The sequence below is a fragment of the Oryctolagus cuniculus genome, chromosome 19, assembly GCF_051225735.1.
Source record: "Oryctolagus cuniculus isolate XC-2025 breed Fujian yellow rabbit chromosome 19, ASM5122573v1, whole genome shotgun sequence".
In the NCBI taxonomy this organism is placed as follows: Eukaryota; Metazoa; Chordata; class Mammalia; order Lagomorpha; family Leporidae; genus Oryctolagus; species Oryctolagus cuniculus.
In genome coordinates this window covers 43766211-43791781 of record NC_142885.1, presented here as the reverse complement: position 1 = coordinate 43791781, position 25571 = coordinate 43766211, and the positions used below count along the sequence as shown (strand labels likewise).

General features: G+C 58.3%; 3 protein-coding genes across 9 annotated transcripts; 1 reads left to right on the top strand and 2 right to left on the bottom strand.

Annotated features, from left to right (window-relative positions):
- Nucleotides 1-2121: 2121 nt before the first annotated feature.
- On the bottom strand, nucleotides 2122-16299 carry CLN3 (CLN3 lysosomal/endosomal transmembrane protein, battenin). 7 transcript variants are annotated; one of them, XM_089321207.1, is made up of 18 exons: nucleotides 16161-16299; nucleotides 14860-15169; nucleotides 13933-14065; nucleotides 13625-13747; nucleotides 13388-13466; nucleotides 11161-11257; nucleotides 10315-10386; nucleotides 10070-10149; nucleotides 9872-9957; nucleotides 9322-9394; nucleotides 9087-9230; nucleotides 7802-7914; nucleotides 6097-6143; nucleotides 5949-6017; nucleotides 5793-5848; nucleotides 5581-5674; nucleotides 2611-2751; nucleotides 2122-2521 (listed from the first exon to the last, which is right to left on the bottom strand). In XM_089321207.1, the coding sequence occupies exons 4-18, from the start codon at nucleotides 13668-13670 to the stop codon at nucleotides 2402-2404; spliced, it is 1317 nt and encodes a 438-aa protein (XP_089177333.1). In that variant the 5' UTR covers nucleotides 13671-13747; nucleotides 13933-14065; nucleotides 14860-15169; nucleotides 16161-16299; the 3' UTR covers nucleotides 2122-2401. The 7 variants fall into 7 exon arrangements, 5 of the variants coding, with proteins under 5 accessions (XP_089177333.1, XP_089177335.1, XP_017198052.4 ...); XM_089321209.1 differs by lacking the exon at nucleotides 16161-16299 and adding an exon at nucleotides 11692-11814 and having other exon boundaries at nucleotides 14860-15329; XR_016225901.1 differs by lacking the exon at nucleotides 16161-16299 and having other exon boundaries at nucleotides 7802-7951; nucleotides 14860-15338.
- APOBR (apolipoprotein B receptor) lies at nucleotides 15602-19960 on the top strand. The gene is made up of 4 exons (XM_008257948.5): nucleotides 15602-15783; nucleotides 16134-18698; nucleotides 18783-19045; nucleotides 19131-19960. Exons 1-4 carry the CDS (start codon nucleotides 15727-15729, stop codon nucleotides 19198-19200), a joined length of 2955 nt encoding a protein of 984 aa, XP_008256170.3. The 5' UTR covers nucleotides 15602-15726; the 3' UTR covers nucleotides 19201-19960.
- Nucleotides 19848-25305, bottom strand: IL27 (interleukin 27). The gene is made up of 5 exons (XM_070064903.2): nucleotides 25184-25305; nucleotides 23304-23464; nucleotides 23115-23213; nucleotides 22429-22587; nucleotides 19848-20367 (listed from the first exon to the last, which is right to left on the bottom strand). The coding sequence occupies exons 1-5, from the start codon at nucleotides 25212-25214 to the stop codon at nucleotides 20116-20118; spliced, it is 702 nt and encodes a 233-aa protein (XP_069921004.1). The 5' UTR covers nucleotides 25215-25305; the 3' UTR covers nucleotides 19848-20115.
- Between the last annotated feature and the right edge of the window lie 266 nt (nucleotides 25306-25571).

Genomic DNA, 25571 nt, shown 5'->3' with positions numbered 1-25571 from the left:
AGTGGAGCAGCCGGGACCTGAACCGACACCAATGAGATGCCAGTGCTGCAAATGGTGGCTTTACCCGAAACACCACAGCGCCAGCCCCTGACATAATTCTTATCTACACAAACTGATCCAATTTACGATGACTTGATTTTCAATATTTTAGATAAATTTTTCTTTTTTAAAAAACATTTATTTGAAAGGCAGAGAGAGAAAGAGAGAAGGAGAGAAAAGAGACAGAGATCTTCCATCCGCTGGTTCACTCCCCAGATGGCTACAAAGGCACATGCTTAGTGTACTACACTACAGCGCCAGCCCCCCAAATCAGGACTTCAACCCAGTTACTCTGAAGTGGGATGTAGGTTTCTTAACCACCAGCCCGAATGCCTGCCCTGAAAGCTAGTCCTGTTATCTGCATTTGGAAGACCAGAAGTTGGGCTGCTGTGACTTTCCCACGGTCACAGAGCTGGGTGCTGAGTGCCAGCTCCCTGCACCTGCAAAGCCAGGTGTTGTTAGCCAGTAGACTAGCATTCCCCTGAGCCGGCCCACACACAGCATCGTGGGGATGAACTGTTCTTGGCTTACCTAGATGTTCATTTTTAACCTGAATAGCTATGTATTTTGTAAACATGTAGGGGCCGGCATTGTGGCATAGCACGTAAAGCTGCCGCCTGCAGTCTCAGCATCCCATATGGATGCCAGTTTGAGTCCCGGCTGCTCCACTTCCGATCCAGCTTTCTGCTATGGCCTGGGAAAGCAGAAGCTGGCTCAAGTCCTTGGGCCCCTGGAAGAAGCTACTGGTCCCTGGTTTTGGATCGGCACAGCTCTGGCTATTGTGGCCATCCTAGGAGTAAACCAGTGGATGGAAGACACCTCTCTCTCTCTTTGCCTGTCTATAATTCTGCCTTTCAAATAAATAAATAAACCTTTTCAAAATACCATATAATACATATTTAACATGTTTAAAAATACACAACTAGCATTTCATACTCATGATTTCAACAGTAACATTGTTTCTCTTTAAAATAACTGAATTAGGGCCAGCCGGGGTCAGGGTCGTGGAGTGGAAAGTTAGGCCTTCAGGTGCAGTGCTGGCATACCATATGGACACCGGTTCGAGTCCCCACTGCTCCAGTTCCAATCCAGCTACCTGCTAATGCACCTGGGAAAGCAGAAGATGGCCCAAGTGCTTGGACGCCTGAACCCAGATAAAGCTCTGGGTTCTCAGCTTCAGCCTGGCCCAACCCCAGCCATTGTATAGCCATTTGGGAAGTGAACCAGCAGATGGAAGATCTCTCTGTAACTCTTGCTTTTCAAATAAATAAAAAGTTAATCTTTAATAAAAAAATTTATATTAAAAGTTGCTATAATGAACCATAAGAATTAAATCAGAGGACTGGCAGACATGGAGATGCTAACAACGAAGTGTGGGGAACACTGCTACTGTGGCCTCTACTGTCTGAATGTGTAGCAGTCTAGAGGTGGGGGCATGGTGGCTGCTGGAGCACCTGGGATTGAGCCCTGCCTCCACTTCTCGTCCAGCTTCCTGCTCATGTGCCTGAGAGGCTGCAGATGATGGCCCAAATACTAGGGTTCCTACCATCCCCAATGTGGGAGACCCAGAAGGAGCTCCTGGGCCCCAGCTTCAGCTCTGGCCCAGCCTGTACTGCTGTGGGCACTTGGGAAATGAACCAGCATATGGAAGATCTCTCTCTCTCTCTCTCTCTGTCTTTCAAAGGAATGAAAACCTTTTATGTGTATGCTGAAGTGTTTCCAGGGAAGCTACTGACATCTGCCTTACTCTAAACATCAGGAGAACAAGATGGACGGAGGACTGGGCAGACGTGAATGGAGCACTTGGCTTCACGATATAGCCACGAGAGTGAAAGGTTAATCCCGAACTCAGGAGATGGTGGACGCAGGACTCACTGTGCAAGTCTTTCAACTTCCATAGATGAAAATGTTTGTGTTGGGAAAAAAATATATCTACATATACACATAATAGAGACAGGCATAAATAGAGCCTCAAAGATGGGCAGAAATCTATTGAAATGCTTCCTTTATACGCTTACGTAAAGGTGGGTTGTATGCTTTTACAATACAGGAATACCAGAGGGAAAAAAATGGCACAAGAGGTCCATTGATAAAATAGGCATTTATTTAGATGGCACAAGGCCACGAAGAAACTCCCTGAGTCCAGCTTGGGAGTGGGAGACACAGCCGCCCAGTGCCCAAGGGGAACAAGGCCTGGCACTTCCCTGTCCCAGCCCCGTGGGAAAAGTGGTGATCAGAGCTCATGGACACGCTCGCTGGTGCAGCTGGGTGTCTGACCTGCCCACCTGCACCCAGCCCGGAGTGTTCTGCATTCTGTATCCCTGGCTGGGGGTGGAGGGGTGGGGTGGGGTGGGGGGCGGTGTTAGGAGAGGCGGCAGAGGAAGTCGTGCAGAGGTAAGGCCAGGAGCCCTGACAGGGAGATCCCCAAGGTGTCAGAGATGCAGGCGGCAGCCATGGCAAACTCCCGGTGCTTGTCACTGGTCTGGGAGAGCACAGAGCAGGTGTGAAGGCCCCGAGAGCCCCTCCTCCTGGACTTGGCCACCCCCCTTCCACCCCCCGGCTGCAGCTGACCTCCAGGGCGATGTTGTGGAAGGTGTTCACGTAGGCCGCACCTCCCAGGAGCCCCTCGTAGAGAATGACCCCGAAGACGAGGTAGATGCTGGGCAGGAAGCTCAGCCAGATGTCAGCCAGCAGGACGGCCATGTTGAGGCACTGTGGGCACAGGGGGAGGGAGAGCTGAGCCTGGAGCTCCGGCAGGGCAGCGACGGGGCTGCGGACCCTCATTCTGGGAGGGGCTGGAGAAACAGAGCTGACGGGCCTGGATAAAGCCCCAACACCTGGCTGGGCCCACCAGAGCCTGGGAGCTGGGGTAGGCGTCCCCACGCCCCAGCCCCAGCACCATGTACTTGGCAGCCTCCTCTGGCCCCGGCTCCAGGATTCTGCCCCCATCCCTCCCACTCTCTGAATGCGACCCCTCTTCTGCAATCTCATCTCTTCCTCCCAAGGACTCCTTAAAACAGTACCCATCCCCCAGGCCAGAGACCAGTGATTCTCAAAGGAAGGCCACCGTGTCACCCAGGGGGCTCCAGCCATTCTCAGTGGTCCCAACCCGGGGTTGGCCACTGGCGTCTGGTGGGTGGAGGCCGGAGATGTGGCTGAACAGCAGACAGCACACAGGACCCCCGCAACAATCACCAGGCCCCAAATGCCAAGAGGGTTGAGGCTGAGGAACCCTGGTTTAGGCGTGCCCAGCTCTGACAGAGGCCCCTGGTCCCCCCGGAGGGATCCTGTTACAAATGCGCCATGCGGGCTCCCCCTTGAAGTCCTGACTCAGTACACCTCAGGTGGGCTCAGAGCTCTGCACTCAAGACAGCAGCCACGCTGTGGCAGGTAAAGCCGCCGCCTGCAGCGCTGGCATCCCATATGGGCGCTAGTTCGAGTCCTGGCTGCTCCACTTCCCATCCAGCTCTCTGCTATGGCCTGAGAAAGCAGTAGAAGATGGCCCAAGTCCCTGGGCCACTGTACCCACATGGGAAACCTGGAGGAGGCTCCTGGCTTCTGATTGACTGAGCTACAATCATTGTGGCTATTAGGGGAGTGAACCAGCAGATGGAAGATCTCTCTCTCTCTCTCTCTGCCTCTGCCCCTCTGTAACTGTGCCTTTCAAACAATAAAACAAAGCAACACACACACACACACACACACACACAAAACAGCAGTCACAGCAGCACCAGCATGACAGGTGCAACACCACGAAGACTCTCAGGCGAGGCGCTTTCTGTAATTGCAAGCCCTAATTCCAATTCTATGAAACAGCCTAGGGGAATACGTCTAGGCGAAACCATAGCTACACGTTTTGACAGCATCTGGAAGAAGTCTGAGCGAGGGGTCACTCACAGTCCTCTAGGACTCGGTGGACACACCCCCTGAGCCAGCAGCGCCACAGGGTGGACAACATCTGGCCTGCAGGCTGTTGTGGTCAGGCCCTGCCAAGGCAGTCGCAGGTGGAACTTGAAATTCAATAAATCTCCAGCAGGGCTGCGTTTTCTGTCCGTTGTTGTGTGTGTTATAAATCTCCAAATGGCCCTTGGCAGAAAAAAGCTTTCTCTGCCCCTGGCTTTGACAAATCAGGAGGGAGGAGGCTGGTTGGTGGTGGCTGTTGCTATAGCTACACAGAGGCTGTGTCTTGTTACCAAGTCGAATTGAGTTGCTAGGGACGAAGGGCTCTCCTGTAACAGTGGCAGGTTTAACAGCTACCTTCAGGGGATGGTAGACTTGTGTGACCTTGAAACAGGGAATGCCTCCGACAGACTGCTGTGCGCTGAGAGCCACAGGCTACTGCTGGCCACGGCTGACTTTGCTCACCAGCACTGCCTAAGATAAATAACCCACAGACTACAATGCATGGACTGTACCATAATCAATCATCCATGGCAAAAAGAACTGTGCATGTTCTTATAGTTAGAAATAGGACTTGAAATCCTTGCACAGGGGCTGGTGCTGTGGTGTAGCGGGTAAAGCCACCACCTGCAGTGCCAGCATCCCATATGGGTGCTGGTTTGAGTACCGGATGCTCTACTTCCAATCTAGCTCTCTGCTGTGGCCTGGGAAAGCAGTAGAAGATGGCCCAAGTCCTTGGGCCCCTGCACCTGCATAGGAGACCTGGAAGAAGCTCCTGGCTCCTGGCTTCAGATCGGTGCAGCTCTGGCCGTTGCGGCCAACTGGGGAGTGAACCAGCGGATGGAAGACATCTCCCTCTCTCTCTCTCTCTCTCTCTCTCTCTCTCTGCCTCTCCTCTCTCTGTGTAACTCTTTCAAATAAATAAATAAATCTTAAAAAAAATAAATCCTTGCACAGAGCATGTGCAAGTCATCCTTTTCTGAAAAGGGCTCCTGGGGTGGGGGTCCTGCTGGCGTTTAAGGCGCTGGTTGGAACACTCGCATCCCCACACACTGGAGTGCCTGGGTTCGAGTTCTGACTCTGGCTCCCTGTTCCAGGCTCCTGCTGATGCAGACCCCAGGAGGCTGCAGTTGATGTTTTAAGTAATTGGGTCTCTACCACCCCTATGGGGGACCTGGATGCAGATCTGGCTCCTGGCTTCAACCTGGCCCAGCTCCAACCATTGTGGGCATTTGGAGAGTGAATCATGGTTGGATACTCTCTCTCGAATAATATTAATAATAATGTTAATATTAGTCATGCCTCTGTAACTGATCAAAACCCAACAGTAAATGCTGTTCTTGCATTTCTCTCATCTCTATTTCTTAGAATTACCCTGAAACACAGACAGTGGCCACACCTGACTTATGGATGAGACAACAGAGGCTCAGAGAGGTTCAGACACCTGTCCCAAGTCACCCAGCTGCTGGGGACAGAAGCTGGGATTTGCACCCGGGTTTGCCTGGCTCCCGAGGCCACACATTTTTAACAGGGTCCCCCTGTGGGCCTCCGATCTCTGTGCTTCCAAGTGTTTGAGTACAGCGAACACTTCAAGCAGGGCCTGGGGGAGCGGGGAGTGGAGTGGGAGGCAGCCTTTGGTACCTGCAGCAGGGCCAGGGCCCAAGTGAAGCGGATGCGACAGCAGCGGAGAGAAGAGCGGGAGATGAAGACTCCAGCCTGGTACAGCATCTGGTACCTGAGGTGGGGGCGGGGAGCAGGGCAGTCCCTCCCAGCCCAGGTCTCCACCCCCTCCCCAGGGGCGGGGGCGCCTCCCAGCCCTCCACCCTAATGCCGCCCACGCGTCCTCCTCTCACCAGCGGTACTGCTGAGCGTGGGTCAGGCTTGTGTTCCGGAAGAAGAGCAGCTCAAACTGCAGCCAGACGGGGCAGTTGGGCGGGGTCGGGAGGGTGCCCGCCCCTCTGGCTGCTTCCACACCCCTCCCACCTGCCCACTCTCTCCCCCTAACTCACAAGGCCCTGGTTGATGAAATACTCAGCAAAGTAGACCAGCACCAGCGGGATGATGTAGCACAGCAGGCCCTGCGAGAGGCAGCAGGGCTAAGCGGGAGGCAGGCGACGGGCACCACCCCCGGGGCGCACGCCACGGCCACCACCGCACCTTGAACACGGTCCACTTTTCCTGGAAGGAGAGGTTCCAGCTGGAGTCTGCGGGGGAATGGGGGCACAGGGTTGGTGAACTGCCCACACTGAAGACTCAGCCAAGAGGTGTCTGTGCCAGAATTAACCGACGCCACAGGCTGGACACACTTAACATTTTAAAAGCCACTGGGTTCTTGAAAACTTAAGAATGATTTAGGGACTGGCACTGTGGCACAGCAGATAAAGCCACTGCCTGCGATGCTGGCATGCCATACTGGTTTGAGTCCCAGCTGGGCCATCTCCAAGCACTTGGGCCATCTTCCGTTGCTTTCCCAGGCCGTTAGCAGGGAGTTGGATAGGAAGTGGAGCAGCCAGGACACAAATCGGTGCCCACATGGAATGCTGGCATCGCAGGCCACCATGCTGCTGGCTCTCCCTCTCTGACTGTTTCTAGAACATCCAAACCCGCTCCCATGGCATGGCCTTGGCACCTGCCGTTCCCTCTGCCTGTAAGCCATTCACACGGGTGTGCATGGGGTTGACTCCTGGTTAGCCAGGCTTCAGCCCAAGTTCCACGTTTTCAAGAAGACCTTTTCTGGGGCAGGTGTCGTGGTGCACAGGATGAGCCGCAACTTGGGTGCATACTGTCGCTCCCCCTCTTCGTGGAGGAACGACACAGGACCCTGCGCTGTTCTTTCGTCTGCTCGGCCCTCCCCGGGTTTGCTGCTGGTTCTTCCCGGGTTGGCTACTATCCCTTCCACCTCCGTGGAAGGGCAGTTCCCCCTGGCCGCATTCCCCACTTCCGCAGGGGAGCGGCACACCGCCGGCCGGCTTTCTCGGGGGCTGCATGGGTTCCCTTAGATGTTCCCCATAAATGTTCCTGGTGCATGCCGTCTTTCTCCTCCTTTATAGTCCTCCTCCGCCAATCCTAACTCGGCTGCCCACACGCCGAGTACGCTGCTCTCCTCCAATCAGGAGCAAGTCCTACAGTTTATTAGTTGAACTGGAGGCAGCTGTGCGGAAGCTGTTTACTTCTCTCCCAGCGCCATATTGTGGGAGAGCAGATGCATACAATAAGTCTTATTCCAGTAACTCAGTCTAGTCCAGTTTGCTCCCCACACATACAACCCCTATGACAGAGCCGGTTCGAGTCCCAGCTATTCCGCTTCTAATCCAGCTTCCTGCTAATGCCTGGGAGGGGGCACATGGCGGCTTGAGCACTTGGGCCCCTGCCACCCATGTGGGAGACCCGGATGGAGTTCCTGGCTCCTGGCTTTGGCCTGGCCCAGCCTTGGCTATTGTGGCCATTTGGAAAGTGAATTAGGGAATGAAAAGTCCCTCTCTCCCTCTGTCTCTCCTTCCTTCTTTGTCACTCTGCCTTTCAAGTAAATAAATAAATCTAAGCCACAACCCCTCCCTGTTTCCAGCCCATTGTCACATCACTTTGGTCACATCACTGCTGTTTGTTCTTTCCAGCACTCATCCGTGCGTGAAAAGAACTTGTTCCTGACTCATTTGTTTGTTTAGGGAGCGGTTTCATTTCCTTACGTTGGCCACCACCGTACCCCAGTGATCAGGACACCTGGCCCTGGTGTCCTGAGTCAGGGCTCACTGAGCAGATCCTGAACTGTCGCGTGTGGTGGACTTCCACTGTTCCCAACACCGTGACCCCTGTCCCCTCCCATCTGGGACCACTGACCCCTTAGGGGGCCTGCGTCTCCTACCTGGTCTTGACTCTGGGGCCTCGGAGCTTAACAGGGGCTGCCGAGTTGCTGTCTCTGCCTCATCACCCCCTCCAGGGTCCTGGGACTCCGGAGTTGTGAGCAGCAGGAAGTAGCTGGGAGCGAGCAGAACGAAGACAGAGTGAAAAGAACCTGTCAAAGGGCCAGCGCTGTGGTTCAGTGGGTTAAAGCTTTGGCCAGCAGCGCCAGCATCCCATGTGGGCGCCGGTTCGAGTCCCGGCTGCTCCACTTCCCATCCAGCTCTCTGCTGTGGCCTGGAAAATCAGTAGAAGATGGCCCAAGTCCTTGGGCCCTGCACCCACGCGGAAGACCCGGAAGAAGCTCCTGGCTCCTGGTCTCGGATCAGCTCAACTCTGGCTGTTGCTGTCATTTGGAGAGTAAATCAGCGGATGGAAGACATCTCTCTCTCTGTCTCTACCTCTCTCTGTAACTGTCTTTCAAATAAATAGAATAAATCTTAAAAAAAAAAAAAAAAGAACCTGTTGGGCTAGAAGAGCCCCTCCCCTCACAGCCATGGAGGCCACACCCTCCCGGGGCATCCCTGCCCATCTGCATACCCCAGTGTGTGTGGCGGGGGAGTCCCTTGGCCTCCAATGCCCCTTGTCCCATCCAGAAGAGCTCCCTTGTGGAAAAGTCCTTTCTTTCTTTGGAGCTGAAATTCGAATCCTATTTTTCCCTACCCACAGCTCCCACCAAGCATCGGTGCTGTTTTATCACCATTATTTTTCCCGGGATGACTCTCTAGTTGCTGTTTATTGTACATTCGTTCTGTGCTGAGCCCGAGTGTCCCAAATGTTAGTCACTTAGGTTCTGCCTCCATGTTCTTTCCCACATCTGCACTCCTCCTGCCTATGATATTTTTCTATGCAATATCTTCCTTTCGAGGAACACTTTCTTCTACCTGGCCTTACTGTCAGAAATCACCTGTGAAGTAATTGTTGTAGAATACACACGAAAATACTCGTACACAGAACCAGTCAAGGCTACCCTGGCCCAATTCAAATCATCTTGGGCACCACACTGTGCTGAGGCTTCTCATCTTGCTGGAAAGCCACAAGTACCGCCCATTGGAGCTACAGGGAAGCCAAGGATCAGAGAGGTACAGTAACTCGTTCAACACCACACAGCTGAAGAGCGGCCGCTCGGGGCCATCAGGGTCCAGAGTCAACACTTCCCCATCATGCGGCCATGGGGATCTGAAGATCGAGATCATGATCATACACCCTCTCCTCGAACCCCTCCCTCCTCATGGCCCCAAGCAGCTCACCTGGCCAGTAGGAGGGCAGGTATACCCAGCATGGACAGCAGGGTGTTCTGGGGGGAGAGGCCGGCCTGGGTGAGGCCCAGGTAGGACAGCGCCCCGAGCAGCCCTGCACCCCCAGTACCCGACGACCACCAGGAGATCACAGCTCTGTTAGGTGAACACAGCAGCAGTCAGGAGGATCCAGACAAACAGTGGGACTGGGTCGGCCGCTCCCCACTCACCCTGCTCTGCTGCTTACCTGGGGTAGATGGCGGTGAGTGACAGGAAGGTGACCTCCCCTAGACCTGAAGAGATGCTGGCCAAGACCACACCTGGGAGGAGGACAAACAGGGAGGTGGCCGAGCCGAGCCTTTCCTGGACAGCCCGGTTCCCTGAGATGATGGACCATGGCCTGCTCTGTGTGTGTTCAGAGAGGCTTAGCTCAGATCCCACGGAAAGACTGGGTTCCAGACATGACCCATGGTCCACTCCCTCCTGCACGCACCTCAGCAAGACTGGTGCCTCCATCCACCCAGTTATCAAACCAGGAGCAGTTGCTCCACCTTGCCATCCCTCCACCCCCATCACAGAGTCCTGGTGACCCTGCCACCTCCCTCTCCATCCAACACAGCCACTTCCTCACAGCTCCCCCCCCACCGCCCCACTAGCCTCCTCTCCTCTCTCCTCCTCGTGACAGCCCCAGCAGACCTCTGAGGCTTCCAGACAGAATCCCTTTCCCGGCAGTGCTGGGGCGATGGCTCCCCACAGGTGCTCTGGGTCCCACACCCGCCACAGAAGCCCACACTCACCACACAGGCTGATCCCCACGGAGCCAGAAAAGGCCACGAGGATGAAGCTTCCAGCAGAACACACCCCGCTGATGAGAACCCGAGGGCTGAGAGGGAGTGGGGAGAGAGGAGCGGACGGTGAGGCCCCGCTCTCAGCTCGCCAGCCTCCCCTAGACCCTCAGACCCCACTGCCCTTCCTCCTGCCCTGTCCGCCCGTACCTGTAGGGCAGCAGGTGAAGGCCAAGGGGAGCCAGCAGTTTGATGACGAGGGTGGGGAGGATGTCTGCCAGGAGGACCGCCTGGGACAGGAGATGAAAGTGAGACCCCCGGGCCTGCCCAGCACGCAACAAGCCACAGAGGAAGGGCTCGGGAGCTGGCAGCCCTGATGTCTCCTCTGGGTGCTGATGGCTTGGGGTGGGGGGGCCTAGATCAGGGGGTCAGAGGAGGAGTAGCCGGGCACTCACAGCTGTGGAGACCGAGTTGCAGTCAAATCGAGAGGAGCTGTTGTAGGGGCTGGGCACTGGCCCTGGGTCCACCTGATGGGGAAGACAAGTCTGTCACCCAGGAAGACGGAAGGGCAGGCAATGTCCCAGCTCGGCTCTGACTTGAAGGGTGGTTCTGCGGTCAGCACTGGCCTCTTGCAAGCCCACTGGCCCCTTGTCTATAGATGTCTCAGAATAACAGCCCACGGTTCAAAGGTGGCCCTGCGTGTAGACATCGTGTGGTGTGGCTCACACACTCAGGGGCTTTCACACAGACACCTGGTGTTCCAGAACAATCTGCTCCTGGGCCAAATCCCTGGTGGACCTGTACGCTGGTGGCTGGTGCCCTCGGATGGGACGCACAGCTTCCTGCTCACCACCGACAAGTGGTTCTCAGCTGGGGGTGGTGTCACTCCCCCCCCCCCCCCACCAGGAACACCTGCCATGGTCTGTAGACACCCTTGGCTGTCTGAGACCCTCCAGGTCTACTGGCACCATGTAGGCAGAGAGAGGCACGTGGATGGTGCTAAATACTATGATGCACAGGACTGCCTCCAACAGACTCACCCAGCCCCAGCTGTCAGCAGGGCCCAGGTTCAGAATTTGTCACACACGGCTGTCCCACCGGTCACACGTGAGTCTGCACGCCTGCCACCCTCTGGTCTCATAAAGACCCTCCTTGTTCTGAGGCCTAGGAGACTGGACACTTAGCCCCCTACCCCCCACTCCTTGGCCACCCACTCGGTGAGTTTTTCAAGGGGGCTTCTGGCCCAGGGTGAGACTAAGCGTGGTGGTGGTGGTGGTGGTCAGGGGGCAGGGGTCACTCACGTGGCTCTGGTTCCCTGGTGACCCCTGGTGGCTGAGGATGTCATGGGCGGCACTGAGCATCACCACGTAGGAGAAGTTGTTGCAGAGACCCAGGATCCTGGGGTGAGCGCAGGTCTCAGCTCCCCTCCAGGCCTGCGACCCCACCACAGTCCCCACACCAAACCGCCCCCCCACCAACCCCCTCCTTTTTTCCCTTCCCCCTCTCTACCGCCACATCCTGTCCTCACTGGGTGTGGGAGCAGAAGCACGGGCTTTGGGCTCACAGACCTGGGATCGCTTCCGCTCTCCAAGACCTCACCCCGAAACCATCCTTGGTCACTCTCCTCTGAGCCCGCCTGCCCCTCAGCTCCAGGACATCCCTCATCCACTGATACAGGGTGGCGCAACGAAAATAAATAAATAAATGTCCCAGGGCTTGAGACCCAAGGGACTGTGCTCCTGTCCCATGCTTCCTACTGGAGTCCCCTTGTGTATGAAACGGGGACACTAATTTCTCTTTCGACCCCCTCACGGATCAAAATAAGATAATACCAAAGCTGCGGCCGGCGCCGTGGCACAGCAGGTCAAGCCACTGCCTGTGATGCCAGCATTCCACAAGGGCGCCGGTTCAAGTCCCGGCTGCTCCACTTCTGATCCAGCTCCCTGCTAATGCACCTGGGAAAGCAGCAGAGGATGGCCCGAGTGCTTGGGCCTCTGCCACCCACGTGGGAGACCCGGAAGAAGCTCCTGGCTTCAGCCTGGCCCAGCCCTGACCATTGTGGCCATTTGGGGGAGTGAACCAGCAGATGGGAGATCTTCCTCTCTCTCTCTCTCTCTCTCTCTCTCTCTCTGTTAACTCTGCCTTGCAAATAAATAAAATCAGTCTTAAAAAAAAAAATACCAAGGCCCTTAAGACCCTGGAAAGTGTCTTTCACTAACTCTCCTCTCCTGCAGTTCCACACCGTGAAGGGAAAGAAACTAGATCTCGTGCCACAGGTCTCCCAGGCATCCTTTTCAGAATCCTAGGAAGAGGCACTACTGCTCTTCCCATTTCACTGAGAGGGAAGCGGGCTCAGCGATGCTAAGTCAGTCTTCTCAAGGGTCACAGAGGAACCCACGGCCAACTCAAATGTGCCACTCAAGTCCCCGCTGCTAAAACTCACGCTCCATGTGTTTTCCAATGCTCGGTATTCAAGTGAGCTTAGGCAAGCAATGACCTTCGAAAAAGTTTCACCCCGGATGCATTTATTTAAACGTGCACCAAGGAAAAATACCGGTTCTTCCATCTGGATTTCACAAGTTTTCTTTTGCAGCCTGGCATTGTGGCGCAGCAAGTAGAGCCGCCTGCAGTGCCGGCATCCCATATGGGCGCTGGTCTGTGTCCCAGCTGCCCCCAGTTCTGATCCATCTAGCTCCCTGCTAAAGGCCTGGGAGAGCAGTTGGGGATGGCCCAAGTCCTTGGGCCCCTGCTACCCACGTTGGAGACCCGGATGAAACTCTTGGCTCCAGCTTGGCCCAGCCCTGACCGCTGGGGCCAGTTGGACAGTGAGCCAGTGCGCGGAAGACTCTTCTCTCTCTTTCTGTCTCTCCCTCCCTCTCTGTAACACTTTCATATAAATCAATAAAAGTTTTCTCTCTCTTTTTTTTTTTTTTTTTATTTTTGACAGGCAGAGTGGACAGTGAGAGAGACAGACAGAGAGAGAAAGGTCTTCCTTTGCCGTTGGTTCACCCTCCAATGGCCGCCGCTGCAGCCGGCGCACCGCGCTGATCCGATGGCAGGAGCCAGGATCCAGGTGCTTTTCCTGGTCTCCCATGGGGTGCAGGGCCCAAGCACCTGGGCCATCCTCCACTGCACTCCCTGGCCATAGCAGAGAGCTGGCCTGGAAGAGGGGCAACCGGGACAGAATCCGGCGCCCCAACCGGGACTAGAACCCGGTGTGCCGGCGCCGCAAGGTGGAGGATTAGCCTATTGAGCCACGGCGCCGGCCTAAAAGTTTTCTCTTAAAAATAATTGCATTAAAGAATTTTACAGCTGGACTGGCTGGCGGAAAGCTCCAAGGCCAGGAGGATCCGGCCAGCTCGGAGGTGGTAAGTAAACAGGTGAAGCTTGAAAAAGCGCTGGCAGCTGCCCCGGGCAAACCGACGCACTGGGTCAATATTTGATTCAGCTCCTTCTTCCCCCCTTTCCTCCTGTCGCTTCCCTCTTCTCACCCCATTTTGGCTTGGGCTGAACCCCCAGACCACTCACCAGAAGCCCGCTGCATTCCTCCAATGCGCGGTCCGATCGTCCCACCGAGGGGACTCAGGCTCCGTGTCCGTCTCCTCCCCTGCGAGGGAGAGAACAAGCAGGCAGGACCCCTCGCGCCGCCCTCAGGTGCACGACAGCCCCCCGGCTGTTCTCCCGGGGCCGAGCCGGCTCCCGAGCCCCTCGGGTGGGTCGCGGGGCATAAGTGGCCACTCCCGGAGGACGCGCCGCAATACTCACCCCCGGAATCCGAGCGGCGCCGCTGCGAGCCCGCACGGCTTCCCATGGCCTCAAGCGCAGCTCCCCCGAGGAGCCCCAAGTCGGCGAGAGTTCAGGGTTGGCTCCCACCGGGCGGGTGAGGGTCTGCGACAGATGAGAAGGTTCAACGCCCCACGGCCATCGCAGCCCCCGCTGGTCTGCTGCGTTCGCGCCCCGCAATCCATCAGGCAAGCCCGGGGCTCTGTCTCGAGCCCTCCCACGCCCCCACCACGCCCCTGCCCAGCCAACTTGCCCCCGCCCCCTGGAAAGAGAGCGTCCCCGGCCTGTACCTTTAAGAACGAACGAGCGTTCCGCACCGCGGAGCAGCGGGTTGCCGGGTCACGTGATAGCCCTCGCGGGTCCCCCATCACGTGCGCGGAGGTCCTCCCTACTTCCGGGTCTTTTCCCTTGCTAAGCTGTAGGCTTTGGAAGGTGAGAAAAGGAGAGGCCAGGAACCCCTGCTTTTACACTGGAACGGGTAGGAGCAGCCAGTAGAGCCGCGATGTTAGATTGGCTGTCCTCAAGGCCTTGACGTAATACTGCCAGCACTAGTCATGGCTGCGAGCGGCTTCAGCTCCTTTCCCGCGGCCCTCACTTGCCAACAACAAATATGGCCACCTGCACTTTTTTTTTCCTTTTTTCTTTTCTCTCTCTCTCTCTCTCTCTCTCTCTCTCTCTCTCTCTCTCTCTCTCTCACCTTTATCTGCTTTCTACTTTTCTCAAAGTCGCTCATTCGACTCTGTTGCTTCAATTATTTTTAGAAACCTAAAATAAAGATAACAGCCTGCTATGGAGGTTTCATTAATTATCTATTGTGGGTCTCCACAATTATCTATTGTGGGCCTGAAGAGATCCTCTATTCCAAATTTTCTTAGAACCAAGAAATATCCTGGAAGTTGTGCAGCCCCAGGTTTTACAGATAAGAAAGCCTAGACAGACAGACATACACACGTACACGTACACACACACACACACACACACACGCACACAGAGTTACTGAAGAGCACACAAAGTTAGCGACAAGAAACACAGCACTAGAGGCAGCACGCCATGCCTCCACTCCACCAAGCACGCTTACGCCAGATCATTCCGGGCCCAAGATCATTGTGTGAGCTCATCCAAGTGCCCTAACTGGACATTTGGCGCTTGGGGGATGAGGAACAGAGGTAAAATCAAGGTCACGTCACAGAGTCCCAAGTAAGAAGTTGCGCCCTTACCTTCCTCTAGGTGGGAAATCAGCATCCTGAATTCTCTTCAACACGTCCTTCCCCTGCTAAATTCAGCGATGGCTTCCAACAGCCTGGGCCCACTTCCAGCCCTTTCCCACCACTGGCTCTTCACGCTGCTGTTTGAAAATGTGCCCTCTATGGCGTGTTTCCCAGGTTGCTCAACCGATGAGAAACGGGATCCTGCTACCCGCGCAGAGCCCTATAGAGTAGCCTTGTGTACCTGTCCCCTGCCCTCAGGAAATCCACAGGAGGGTGAGAGGCTGACATACAACAATGCAGAGTTCAGCCAAGTTCTCTTCTGCAAAAATAACCCGAAAAGAAGACATGGGGGTTGGAGCCACCACGAACCCAACCGCTTTGTCCCCTTGGGAAAGCACTAATTGTGTGGAAATGAGAAGCCAGGCCTGCCACCCGCCCCCTCCTCACTCCTACTCCTGTCCCCAAGCAAAACAGGAACCACAAACCCCAGCTTCCTCTCCCAGAGTGGCTGTGGCTTGGGGGAGACGGAAATGGCTGAGGTGTGAATACAAGACCTGAGTCACTAGAGAGGCGGTGGCCCCGTGTCCCCTCCCCCATCCCAAATCCTGAGGTCTCCTGCTCCCACTTTTTCCTTTCTGCCCTCCCTCCTCCCGCCCCTCCCCAGCCCATTAACTCCACATGTGTCCCTTGGGAGATGCACGCACACCCACACCCAGACCTGGGGTGTAGGCTACTGTGGGTGTGGGGAAGGTGGGCAGGGCCTGGGGTGGGGATGTGTCAGGGAGAGACAGGGGAAGAGGAAGTGTCTTGGGTCCTGGGCTGCCTTGGCGGGTGTGGACGGTCATTATCAGCTTTCTGGACACAGAGACAGACAGAATGGACTTCCTGCGGCTCTACCTCCCTGGGCTGCGTCAGGCCTGGAGAGGGGCACTGGTGAGAAGGGGGCAAGGAGGTGTCCAAGGCTTTCACCCCACTCCCTGGGAACCTTTCTTTCCCTGCTACAGATTCCTTTCGCAAAACACGGCAGCCTCCTGGCCCGATCTGTTCTGTCCTTCGAGTCACACGCGCGTGCGCGCACGCGCACACACACACACACCTGTAACCTGGGCTCCTTTCCTGTCCCCCGCCCCCCTGCAGATTCTGTTTCCTTTCTCTCCCACATCCAAAACCCTTGCTTCATTTCCCTGGGGGCTCCCCTGGCCCGGGGCCTTCTGGGAAGGGCTGGGCCTCCCCTTAATGCCTCTGCCCACATTTCTCTCTCTCTCTTTTTTTTTTTTTCCTAGGATTCCTTCAGTGCCTTTGTCTCCTACCTCATGGGAGATGAGGTCCCCACGGTAGAGAGGGAGGCACGGGCAGCCGCGGAGCTGGGGGAGGTTGTGGAGGAGGAAGCCCAAGAGGCGCTGGAGGGTCTTAGTGGCAGCCCAAGCGAGGCAGGTGGAGAGGCGGGAAGATGCCAGGAGGAACACTCAGCGGCAGAACAGCCCCCGGGGTGGGGAGAAGGCAGCTCCCGTGGGTCCTGGGCAGAGAGGCAGGCCCCGGGGGCTGGGGAGGCAGCCCAGGCTGCCAGGGGCCAGGAGCTGAGTGCCTCTTTGGAGCATGTGATGTCTGGGGCTCACCGGGACAGCAGCAGCCAAGCCCAGGAGAGGCAGGAGCCCAGAGAACAGGAAGTGAGCAGGGGGGAGCCGCCGAGGATCTGGGAACAGGAGGGGGAGGAGGAAGAGGTCCGGGCAGGAGTGCCAGGGATGGCCAGAGGGGCGGAGCCAGAGTGGACCTGGCACAGAGAGCCCCAGGGGACTGCTGGTGCTGCTGGCCAGGAGGGGCAGCAGGTGGCAGGAGGCGACATCGAGGAAACGGAGGAGCCTGGGGCCCAGGAGGCTGAGAGAGAAGAGGGAGTGGCAGTGGGGAGAAGTGGCCCGAGCACTGGGGCAGAGGCTGAGGACGGGGCAGCCTTGGGCAAGGAGCAGGGCGGGACAGCCTTGGCCAGGGAGGAGGAGGAGCAAGAGGAGGCGGAGGCCTGCACAGCCCCGAGCAGGGAGGAGGCTGAGCTCCTGGGAGTCAGGGAGACAGGCTATGGGCCAGTCCTGAGGGAAAAGGCCCCAGAGGCCTCTGGGAGAAGCTGGGTCCAAGAGGAGACCCCCCGGGAGGGGGAGGAGGAGGAGGAAGAGGAGGAGGAAGAGGAGGAGGCAGATGAGAAGACAGAGGCTGCGCTGAGCCTTTTCCACAAGCAGACCCAGGCCCTGGGAGCTGAGGGCCCCACAGCAGCTGGGGAGGCTGCCGCAGGCCAGGAGGAGGCAGAGCAGGGCTTTGGGGGCCAGGCCAGCCAGCTCCGCGCAGAGGCGGTAGAGAGGCAGGACCTGGAATTCGGGGCTGATGCGCCCAGGGTGCAGGAGGCAGTGTGGGCAGAGGAGACCCAGGAGGAGAGAGGGAGTCAGTGGGCCACAGAGACTGAGCTGCCGCCTGACAAAGAGGCGCACCCTGATGCTGACTTGGAGGCCGCCCCAGAGACCAGGCCCGAGGAGGAGGAGTTGGCAGGGGAGAGGAAGAGCGAGGAGGTGCAGAGGAGCCAAGAAGCACTGGGGGAGGAGTGGGGCTCTGGGGGCCAGGACTGGAAGCTGACGGGAGGTGCCCAGACCCCAACAGAGCTGCTGGAGGAGGAACAGGGGGCTTGGAGCGGGCCAGGGAGAGGAGCAGCCCTGAGCGAAGCGAGGACAGAGGAATGTTCCAGGCACGTGGGGTCTGCAAAGCCCGAGGTCCCGGAGGCAGACGCCTGGGAAAACCAGAGGAGGGACACCTGGGAGGAAAGAGGGGACACAGTGCCGGAGGTGGCCGCAAGAGGCCAGGCCCCGGAGGCCGAGGCCGAGGAGGAAGGAGGCGGGGAGATCCCGGGCAACGCAGGTGGAGAGTGGGAGAGAGCAAAAGAAACTGGGTGTGGAGCTGGGGAGGGCGAGGCCTCTGAGGCCGAGAACCAAGAGGTGACCGGAAGCCACGGGACAGGGGAAGGGACAGGCTGGTTCCCGGGACAGTCAGAGGCCAGAGAGACCACAGACAGGCAGTGGGAGGCAGATGGAACTCCTGGGGTGGGCTGCAGGCCACAGGAGGGGGCTCAGAGCCTGCAGGACAGCGGGGCCGCGCCACCCACTCCTTCAGCGGAAGAGAACATGCAGGATGCAGCCGTGCCCGGTGTGAGCACCGCTGAGGCCAGCGAGGGGACTGAAAGGGAGGCTGGGGCGGCTGGGCTGGGGGCATTTGAGAGAGGCTGGGATTCAGCTGGGAGGGAGGAGGCTGGCGGAGGCCAGGAGCTGGTGCAGGCTGCAGAGGGAGAGACCCAAGCAGGACAGGAGTTTAGCCCGCAGGGCCCAGCAGAGGAGGTGACAGGCAGAGAGGACCACACGGAGACCTGGGGGCCCAGGGAAGAGGAGCAGGCCGAGGTGGGGGCATCGCCGGTGGCAGAAGGGAGTGACAGGATGGGTCACCATAGCTCGGGCTCCCAGGCAGCCAGGGCAGAGGAGCTCGGAGCCCTAGTGGAGACTCTCGGGGAAGAGTGGAAGCATCTAGAAGAAGAGGCGGGGGGAAGGGGGGAAGAGTGGAAGCATCTAGAAGAAGAGGCGGGGGGAAGGCAAGCAAGTGAGCAAAGTGAGGGGTGGTGCGGGGTGCATCGCCCAGAGGGAGAGGCCTGGGGACTCCCTACCGAGGGCATCCAGGTGACTGGAGACCAGCGGGTGGGGGCCGAAGACTCGGATCCAGAAGGTGTGGTAGCCATCCAGAGCAAGGCAGGGCCGCCACCAGCCCTGGCCCCTGCTGAGGCCCTGGGAGACGCTGGCGTTGATGCCTGCAGCAGCTGGAGCGAGGTGAGGGCTCCTGGCGGGGTGCAGGGCGGGAGCCAGAAGGCTCTGGAAGCCGGCCCAGCAGTCCTCTGAGCCCCTCGCCTGCAGGACCTGCTCCCTGGCGCGCGCCTGGACGTCTCTGTCCCACGGAGCCGCGCACTCCTGTCCCGGAGCTCATCCCAGCGTCGCTCCCGGCCCTCCTTCCGGCGGACTCCCGGCCCCAAGGAGCAGGAGGGACCTCACAGCCCGCAACCCGAGGAGGGGCCGTCGGCCCCTGCGGAGAGACTTCTCCAGGCACAGGAACCCCAGGAACCAAGCCCTCCAAGGCCTGAAGGGACCCCAGTGCCAGCCAGGAGGCCCCTGGGACAAGGGTAGGCGTGGGGGCACTGGGTGGGGACACACAGGGTGCTGGGGGGTCCCTGGGGACAGCACGCATGACCTGTCTTCTGTCTCCAGGTTTGGCCTTGCACACCCTGGCATGATGCAGGAGCTGCAAGCCCGCCTGGGCCGGCCGAAGCCACAGTGATGGGGAGCTGACACCCCGAGAGTCAGACCCTGAGGAGGGGACAGAAGACCCCCAGGCCCGCTCTCCTCCAGCGCCCCTTGTCACCTTAGACACACGTGTTCCCCTCCCCGAGCCTCAGTTTCTCAGTGTGTTCTTTGTGGCGCAGACAAAAGCAGACATCTGCAAAGACCTTGAACTTCCTGAGTGTGGCTGTGGACCACCTACCCTGCTGGAACCACCACCCACGGGTCCCTGCCCTGCCGACCTCGCCAGCCTGCTCGGGGGCCCAGACAAAGGACAGGGGACAGAGATGATTCTCGTCTTTCTGCTCCCAAACTCTGCATGCACTCTGCTGACTGTGACACCTCTGTCACTTTTGGGGGTCAAAGCCAGGTTCAGGGGACCTGGGGAGCACCGCTAGGAAGCAAAGGTTGATGGGTAACAGACCAGTGTCTGGAGCATCCGGAACAGTCACTTGGTCTCAGAACTGGTTACTGTGGCAACCGCCAGCTGTGCAGGCCAGAGGTGGGGACGATGGGTAAGGAACCCCAAAAATGAAGGTGCAGAGGGAGAGGCCCAGGGAGAATAGGGGCCACCAACTCCCTCCCAGGCCCTCCTGCCCCACAGGCGCCGGTCCCCCTTCTCTGAAAAGAAACAGAGACCAGAGTGAGGGTAAGAGGGCTTTATTAGGACCCACCATGGTGGCCCAGCCCAAGGACGATACAATAAATAAACCATCATCTCCCCACTAAATAAATAAATATCCAAGAAATAAATACTGGCAAGGACTGAAGGGGCTGGAGTTTTTGGGTGGGGCCTGCGGCTGGGGGCCGGTGGAGGGGCCCCGCCTGGTCCAAGGCAATGAACTGGACCCTGTCCCGTTGGCCATGATTCCAGCCCTAAAAGGTGAGGGGCACGGGCTCGGAAGTGCCTTGGTCAGGGCTGGGGCTGGGTGGTGGGGAGCCCCAAGGCCTGGACAGGGTGCCCGGCTTTGGATAGCAGCAGCAAATCCCGCACAGCCCGCGACAGCACGAGCTCCAGGGAGTGCAGCAGCTGGTAGTTGTAGAGGAGCTGGGGCCAGGACAGCTGGGCCCACGCTGGGGAGGGGCCGCCTGGAGCCCCTGGGAGCAGCCCCTTCCCCTCTTCCCTTTCCTCTTGCTCGGGGAGGTCGCATCCTGCGGCCAGCACCTGTAGGAGAAGCCCAGGGGTCAGACAGTGGCCAGGCTGAGAAGCTCAGCGAATCCTCGTGCCTTAGTCAAGGGTGCATCCAAAAAGTTCATGGAAAACTGAAACGAACAGATAACGTTTATTGGGGTGCAAAAAATGTGGGGGTGGGGAGTCAGCATTGTGGCACAGTGGGTTTAGTCATCACTTGAGATGCCAGCATCCCATATTGGAGCGTCGGTTCAAGTCCCAGCTGCTCTGCTTCCAATCCAGCTCCCTGCTAATGCGCCTGGGAAAGCAGCAGAAGATGACCCAAGTGCTTGGGCCCCTGCACCCATGTGGGAGGTTCAAATGGCTTTCCAGGCTCCTGGCTTTGGCCAGGCCCCAGCCCCAGCTGTTGTAGCCATTTGGGGTGTGAACTAGCGAATGGAAGATCCCTCTCTTTCTATCACTCTGCCTTTCAAATAAATAGATAAATCTTACATTTTTTTTTTTACCAAAATCCATGCACACAAGGGATCTTCAAACAGGTCATTAAAATATACATCATGAAAAACGTGCATGGATTTCAGAATTTTTGGCACCAAAATAAGCTTATCTTTTTTTTTTTTTTTTGACAGGCAGAGTGGACAGTGAGAGAGAGAGAGAGAGAGAAAGGTCTTCCTTTGCCGTTGGTTCACCCTCCAATGGCCACCGTGGCTGGCACGCTGCGGCCGGCGCACCGCGCTGATCCGATGGCAGGAGCCAGGTACTTCTCCTGGTCTCCCATGGGGTGCAGGGCCCAAGCACTTGGGCCATCCTCCACTGCACTCCCTGGCCACAGCAGAGGGCTGGCCTGGAAGAGGGGCAACCGGGACAGAATCCGGCGCCCTGACCGGGACTAGAACCCAGTGTGCCGGCGCCGCAAGGCGGAGGATTAGCCTAGTGACCCGCGGCGCCGGCCGCTTATCTTTTAATTCCATTTTCCATGAACTTTTTGAAGTCCCCTCGCCGGTGCCCGACGGCTCATAATGACGTCAGTGACCACAGAGCCACAGTTTCCCCCGACAACCCCTACTTTGGATCTTCCGTTATGTGGCCATCTCTCAGGTCCTACCTGACTTTTTGGTTTGGGAAATTGGAAGTTGTGGAGCAAGGTGTCAGAGAGCTGGGCCCTTCCCACAGGACTGTCCCCGGGGGCTGGGGGGGTGGGGGAGGGGTCCAGCAGGTTCCTTTCTGCTCATTGGACCTGACACGGGAGCAGAGCCGGGCAGAGCGATGACGTACCTACTCTTCCTGCTGCTTGCATTTTCTATTCTGTTTTTACTAAAGGTGAAGTTGCTATTTCCCTGAGAGGTTGAGGAGGGTCTGGGTGACGTCAGAGAATCAGAGGGAGGAGAGAGCCGATGTTGTCACCAGGGCTGCTGGTACCTGATGCTGTCCTGGGGGCCCCAGAGCAGCTGTCTCATTGAGGAGCGGTGGGCAAGAGGAGTCAGAGTAGGGGGCAGAGTCAGGGCCTGGTGCAGCTGCACACTCATGCACACACACACACTCATATACAGTATCACCTGCACACCCACACACCCATCCACTCACACGCTTGCACGCGCATCCACTCACTATCACGCCTGTACACCCACAGACCCATCTACTCACACACACACTTGCACATCTCGCACACCCACACACCCTCTTAGACACTTGCACACTCATATACACTCTCACACCTGCTCACCCACATACCCATCCACTCTCACATCTGCACTCACACCCCTCTTCCACGCTCACACCTGCACACTCACGCACACTCATACACACTATCACACCTGCACATCCACCCACACACACTTGCACGCTTGCACGCTCATCCATGATCACACCTGTGCACTCGTATGCTCTCTTACATACTCTCATGCACACGCATACACTCTATCACACCTGCTCACCCACAAGCCCATCCATTCTCACGCCTGCACGCTCTTGCACACTCACACTCAGAGAATCTGGAACAACCCCTTCCAGGCTGCTTCACCCCGTGGGCGGGGCGTGAGCCTCAGTCCTGCAGGTCAGGTGCTGGGGGAGGACAGGCTGGGGGAGGGGCTCTACCTGGAAGTGGAGGTGTCGCTGGAGGTCCCGGAGGTCCAGCCTCGCGGCCCACAGCCGCATCCTCTCGGAGCCGCTCCAGCCTGCCTGGCTCCCCAGCTCCCCCAGCAGGCCGCGGAAGGGCCGGAGCGCCGCGGAGAGGAAGCAGAGTCGTTCTGAGTCCTATTACAGGGGGAGGAGAGCCCCAGAGGCCCGGAGGACCGGTGTCAAACCCCTCCCCGTCTCCATCCAGCACAAACCCCAGGATCCGGCCCCTCCTCACCTCCTCCTCCTCCAGTCCCCTGCCGGACCCCCTCTCCACCACCCGCGCTCCTCATCTGCTCTCACGTTTCTGTGCTCTCTCCCTCCTCAGTCCCAGCTTCGTTCTCACCTCCTCCACTTCTAGACTCCCTCCCCCACCTCCCGGCCCCTGCCCACCCCACCACCTCCCACTCGACCGTCACCCTCCTCTCCAGGCCCCTTCTACGCCCATCCTCATCCCAAACCTCAACCCCGTCCCCCTTCCCTCTGATCCCCTGGACCCCAGACAGTTCCATCATCTGCCTTCTCCCTAGCCCCATTTCCCTCTTCCAGCCTCATGTTCATGTCCAATGCCATCCTCAGCCTCAGCTGTCTCCAAATCCACCTGAACTCAACCCCCAGCTTCGTCTGCAGCTCCCTGCCCCCCCCACCCCTAGTCCCTCACTCACAGAGAGCTGGCGCCAGACCTGGAAGGTCAAGGACACGTTGGGGAACTGCTCCCCCAAGGGCAGGAGGTCCAAGTTCACCCCCGGCAGGTGAGCTTCAGCCTGTAGGGCAAAGTCTGTCAGTGGGGGCCGGAGGGGCTCGGGGCTCGGGGATTGGCCACCCCCACCGTCGGCTGCAGAAGGGAGACTCACAAAGCGGTGCGCTTGGCCTCGAACCTCAGACAGCAGCTTCCTGGCGAGGTGCAAGCTGACCGTGAACTCCCTGCGCAGCTCCTGCGGGCTCTGCGGGGGCCTTGGGAATCCCCAGACGCCGGCTCGCACCAGGAGCAAGGACAGCAGCAGCAGGCTGAGCCCTGGAGAGGTGAGGGTGGGCGAGAAGCTGGAGAAAGATGTGGAAGAAGGAAGATCTTGTGCCTTTGCCGAGAGCCCGCCCCGCATGCGAGCACTGCGAGGTGGGGGGTGTCACAGGCATCAACCCACAGCTCCCCCCAAAAAACATGAGGGGGCGATTGAGGTCACCAGGTGCCATCTCTACACAGAAGGCCCACATTTGCAAGAAGACAGAGACTGGATCTTGACCCCTACTACCACCCTTGGCCAGCTGCCTTGTTCAGTGAACAAACTGTACAACTGCCTATCGCGTTCAAAGCCGGGTGGCCAGAGGGCGAGGGGGGAGCCGGGACTGGATTCTAGATCCGTCGGGATGCAGAGCCAGGAACTGAGAGGGGGCAGGCGCCTGTCCCGGGAGTGGGCATGCTGTGTCCTGCCAAGCACTCTCGGGACTCAGCCAGGCGACTCTGATGGCTGCGACCCCACAAGGCCCCAGGGCCCAGACTAGCAATGCTGGAGGCTCCATCCCAGGGAGTGAGGGGGATCTGTAAAATGGGGGGAGTCGGAGCAGGCCGATTTCTGGGGGTGCATCCCGCCTTGTGTTTTCCTGGAAAGAGAGGGCAGCGGGGCAGGGAGCAGGGCGGTGGGGGCCGGCTCTGGGAAGGGGCAGTGTTCAGCAGTTTCTCCCCAGGGAGAGGAAATCCAGCAATCGCAGGAGTTACACAACGCTGCTGGAAACAAACCAGAACTGACCCCGAGTCCACGCGGGCCGGGCCCTGCTCTGCCGGTGCCTGGTGCCTCTGCCTTGTCGCTTTGTGGTGCCGGAGCCTCTGCTGCCTGGAATGTGCCCCCCACCTCCCAGTAAGGGTTAAGGGGAGTTTCTGGAGATACCCATGCCCCTGCTGTGGGCAATGCCTAAGATCTCCGGCATTCAGGGTCCTTGGCTTGGGGGGCCACTCAGATCCCCGGGCATCCCAGGGACTTAAAGCAGCATGGGATTCTTCCTTAGCTCCATGTTGGGGGCCCCCCACACCCTGCCCACCCAGACTGAGCTGTGCCGTCACCCCTACCTATGTCCACCTCCTGCCTGAGCCTGGAGCCTCCACACCAGCCCTGGCCCTCTGCAGCAGGTCCTTGGGTTCTCGGCCCTGGCCTTTGAACCCTCTGTCCCCGTCCTCCGGTTCTTGGCCCCTCCCGGGACCTGTCACCTGTTCCTCCCTCCGCACTGTCTGGTTCTAGCCTCTGAGGGCTTCAGCCACCCACTGCAGATCGGCCGTTCTTCCAGGCTGAACACCCAGGGGGGAGTCAGGCTGCTGGCCCCACCTGGGTCGGCTCCTCCTCTAGCTGCCTCAGCCCAACGGTCTGGCCCCTGCCCATTCGCTCACTCCCACCTCTCCACTCACCTGCCTAGCCCTGCTTCCATCATTTGCCTGCCCATACCACCCAGTCCAGACTTCCAGCTCTGGCCCAACCACTGCCCATCCACCCCTCACCCCTGCCCCATTTGTGCCAGTCAAACTCTTCCATCCCCTGCCCAGCCCTGGCCAAACCCCTGTGCCTTGCACCCCCGCCCCTCATTGCCGCCCCCTCCAGCCAGCTCCGTCATCCGTCTTGGCCAAGGCGTTGGTCCCCAGCCCCTCGGCTCTGTCCCCACCAGGCGAGCCCCTCTCCCCCCACCCCACCCTGCCCAGTCTCAGACAAGCCTTCCATCCCTCTGCCCCCAGCCCTAGCCTCTCACTCACGCCAGCCGAGGTTGCCCGCTGTCTGGCCCATGGCAGGGCCCAGCCTCTCTGGCCAGCCATCTCCTGGGTAGGGGGAGTCTTATATTGGGGGCTGCGCCCGGTTTCACTTTCCGTCCTGCTTGTACTTTCAGCTTTGAATTCACTCAGTCTTCCCTCCTTGACCACCCCTTGCTAAAATGGGGAAATGTAATTTCCCTTCCCAGAGGGGGTGGGAGGCACAGTGGGGGTAGCGGGAAGCTGGGGTTTCAGTCCACGCAACTGCTGACCCATTGCTAAGTGCCGGAGCCCGGGCCTTCCCTCAACGCCCGGCTCTATTCACTGGGAGGGGCTCAAGCACTCAGAATTCCTCCACCTCTTTGCTTCTCCACCCTTTCACCATCATCCCAGA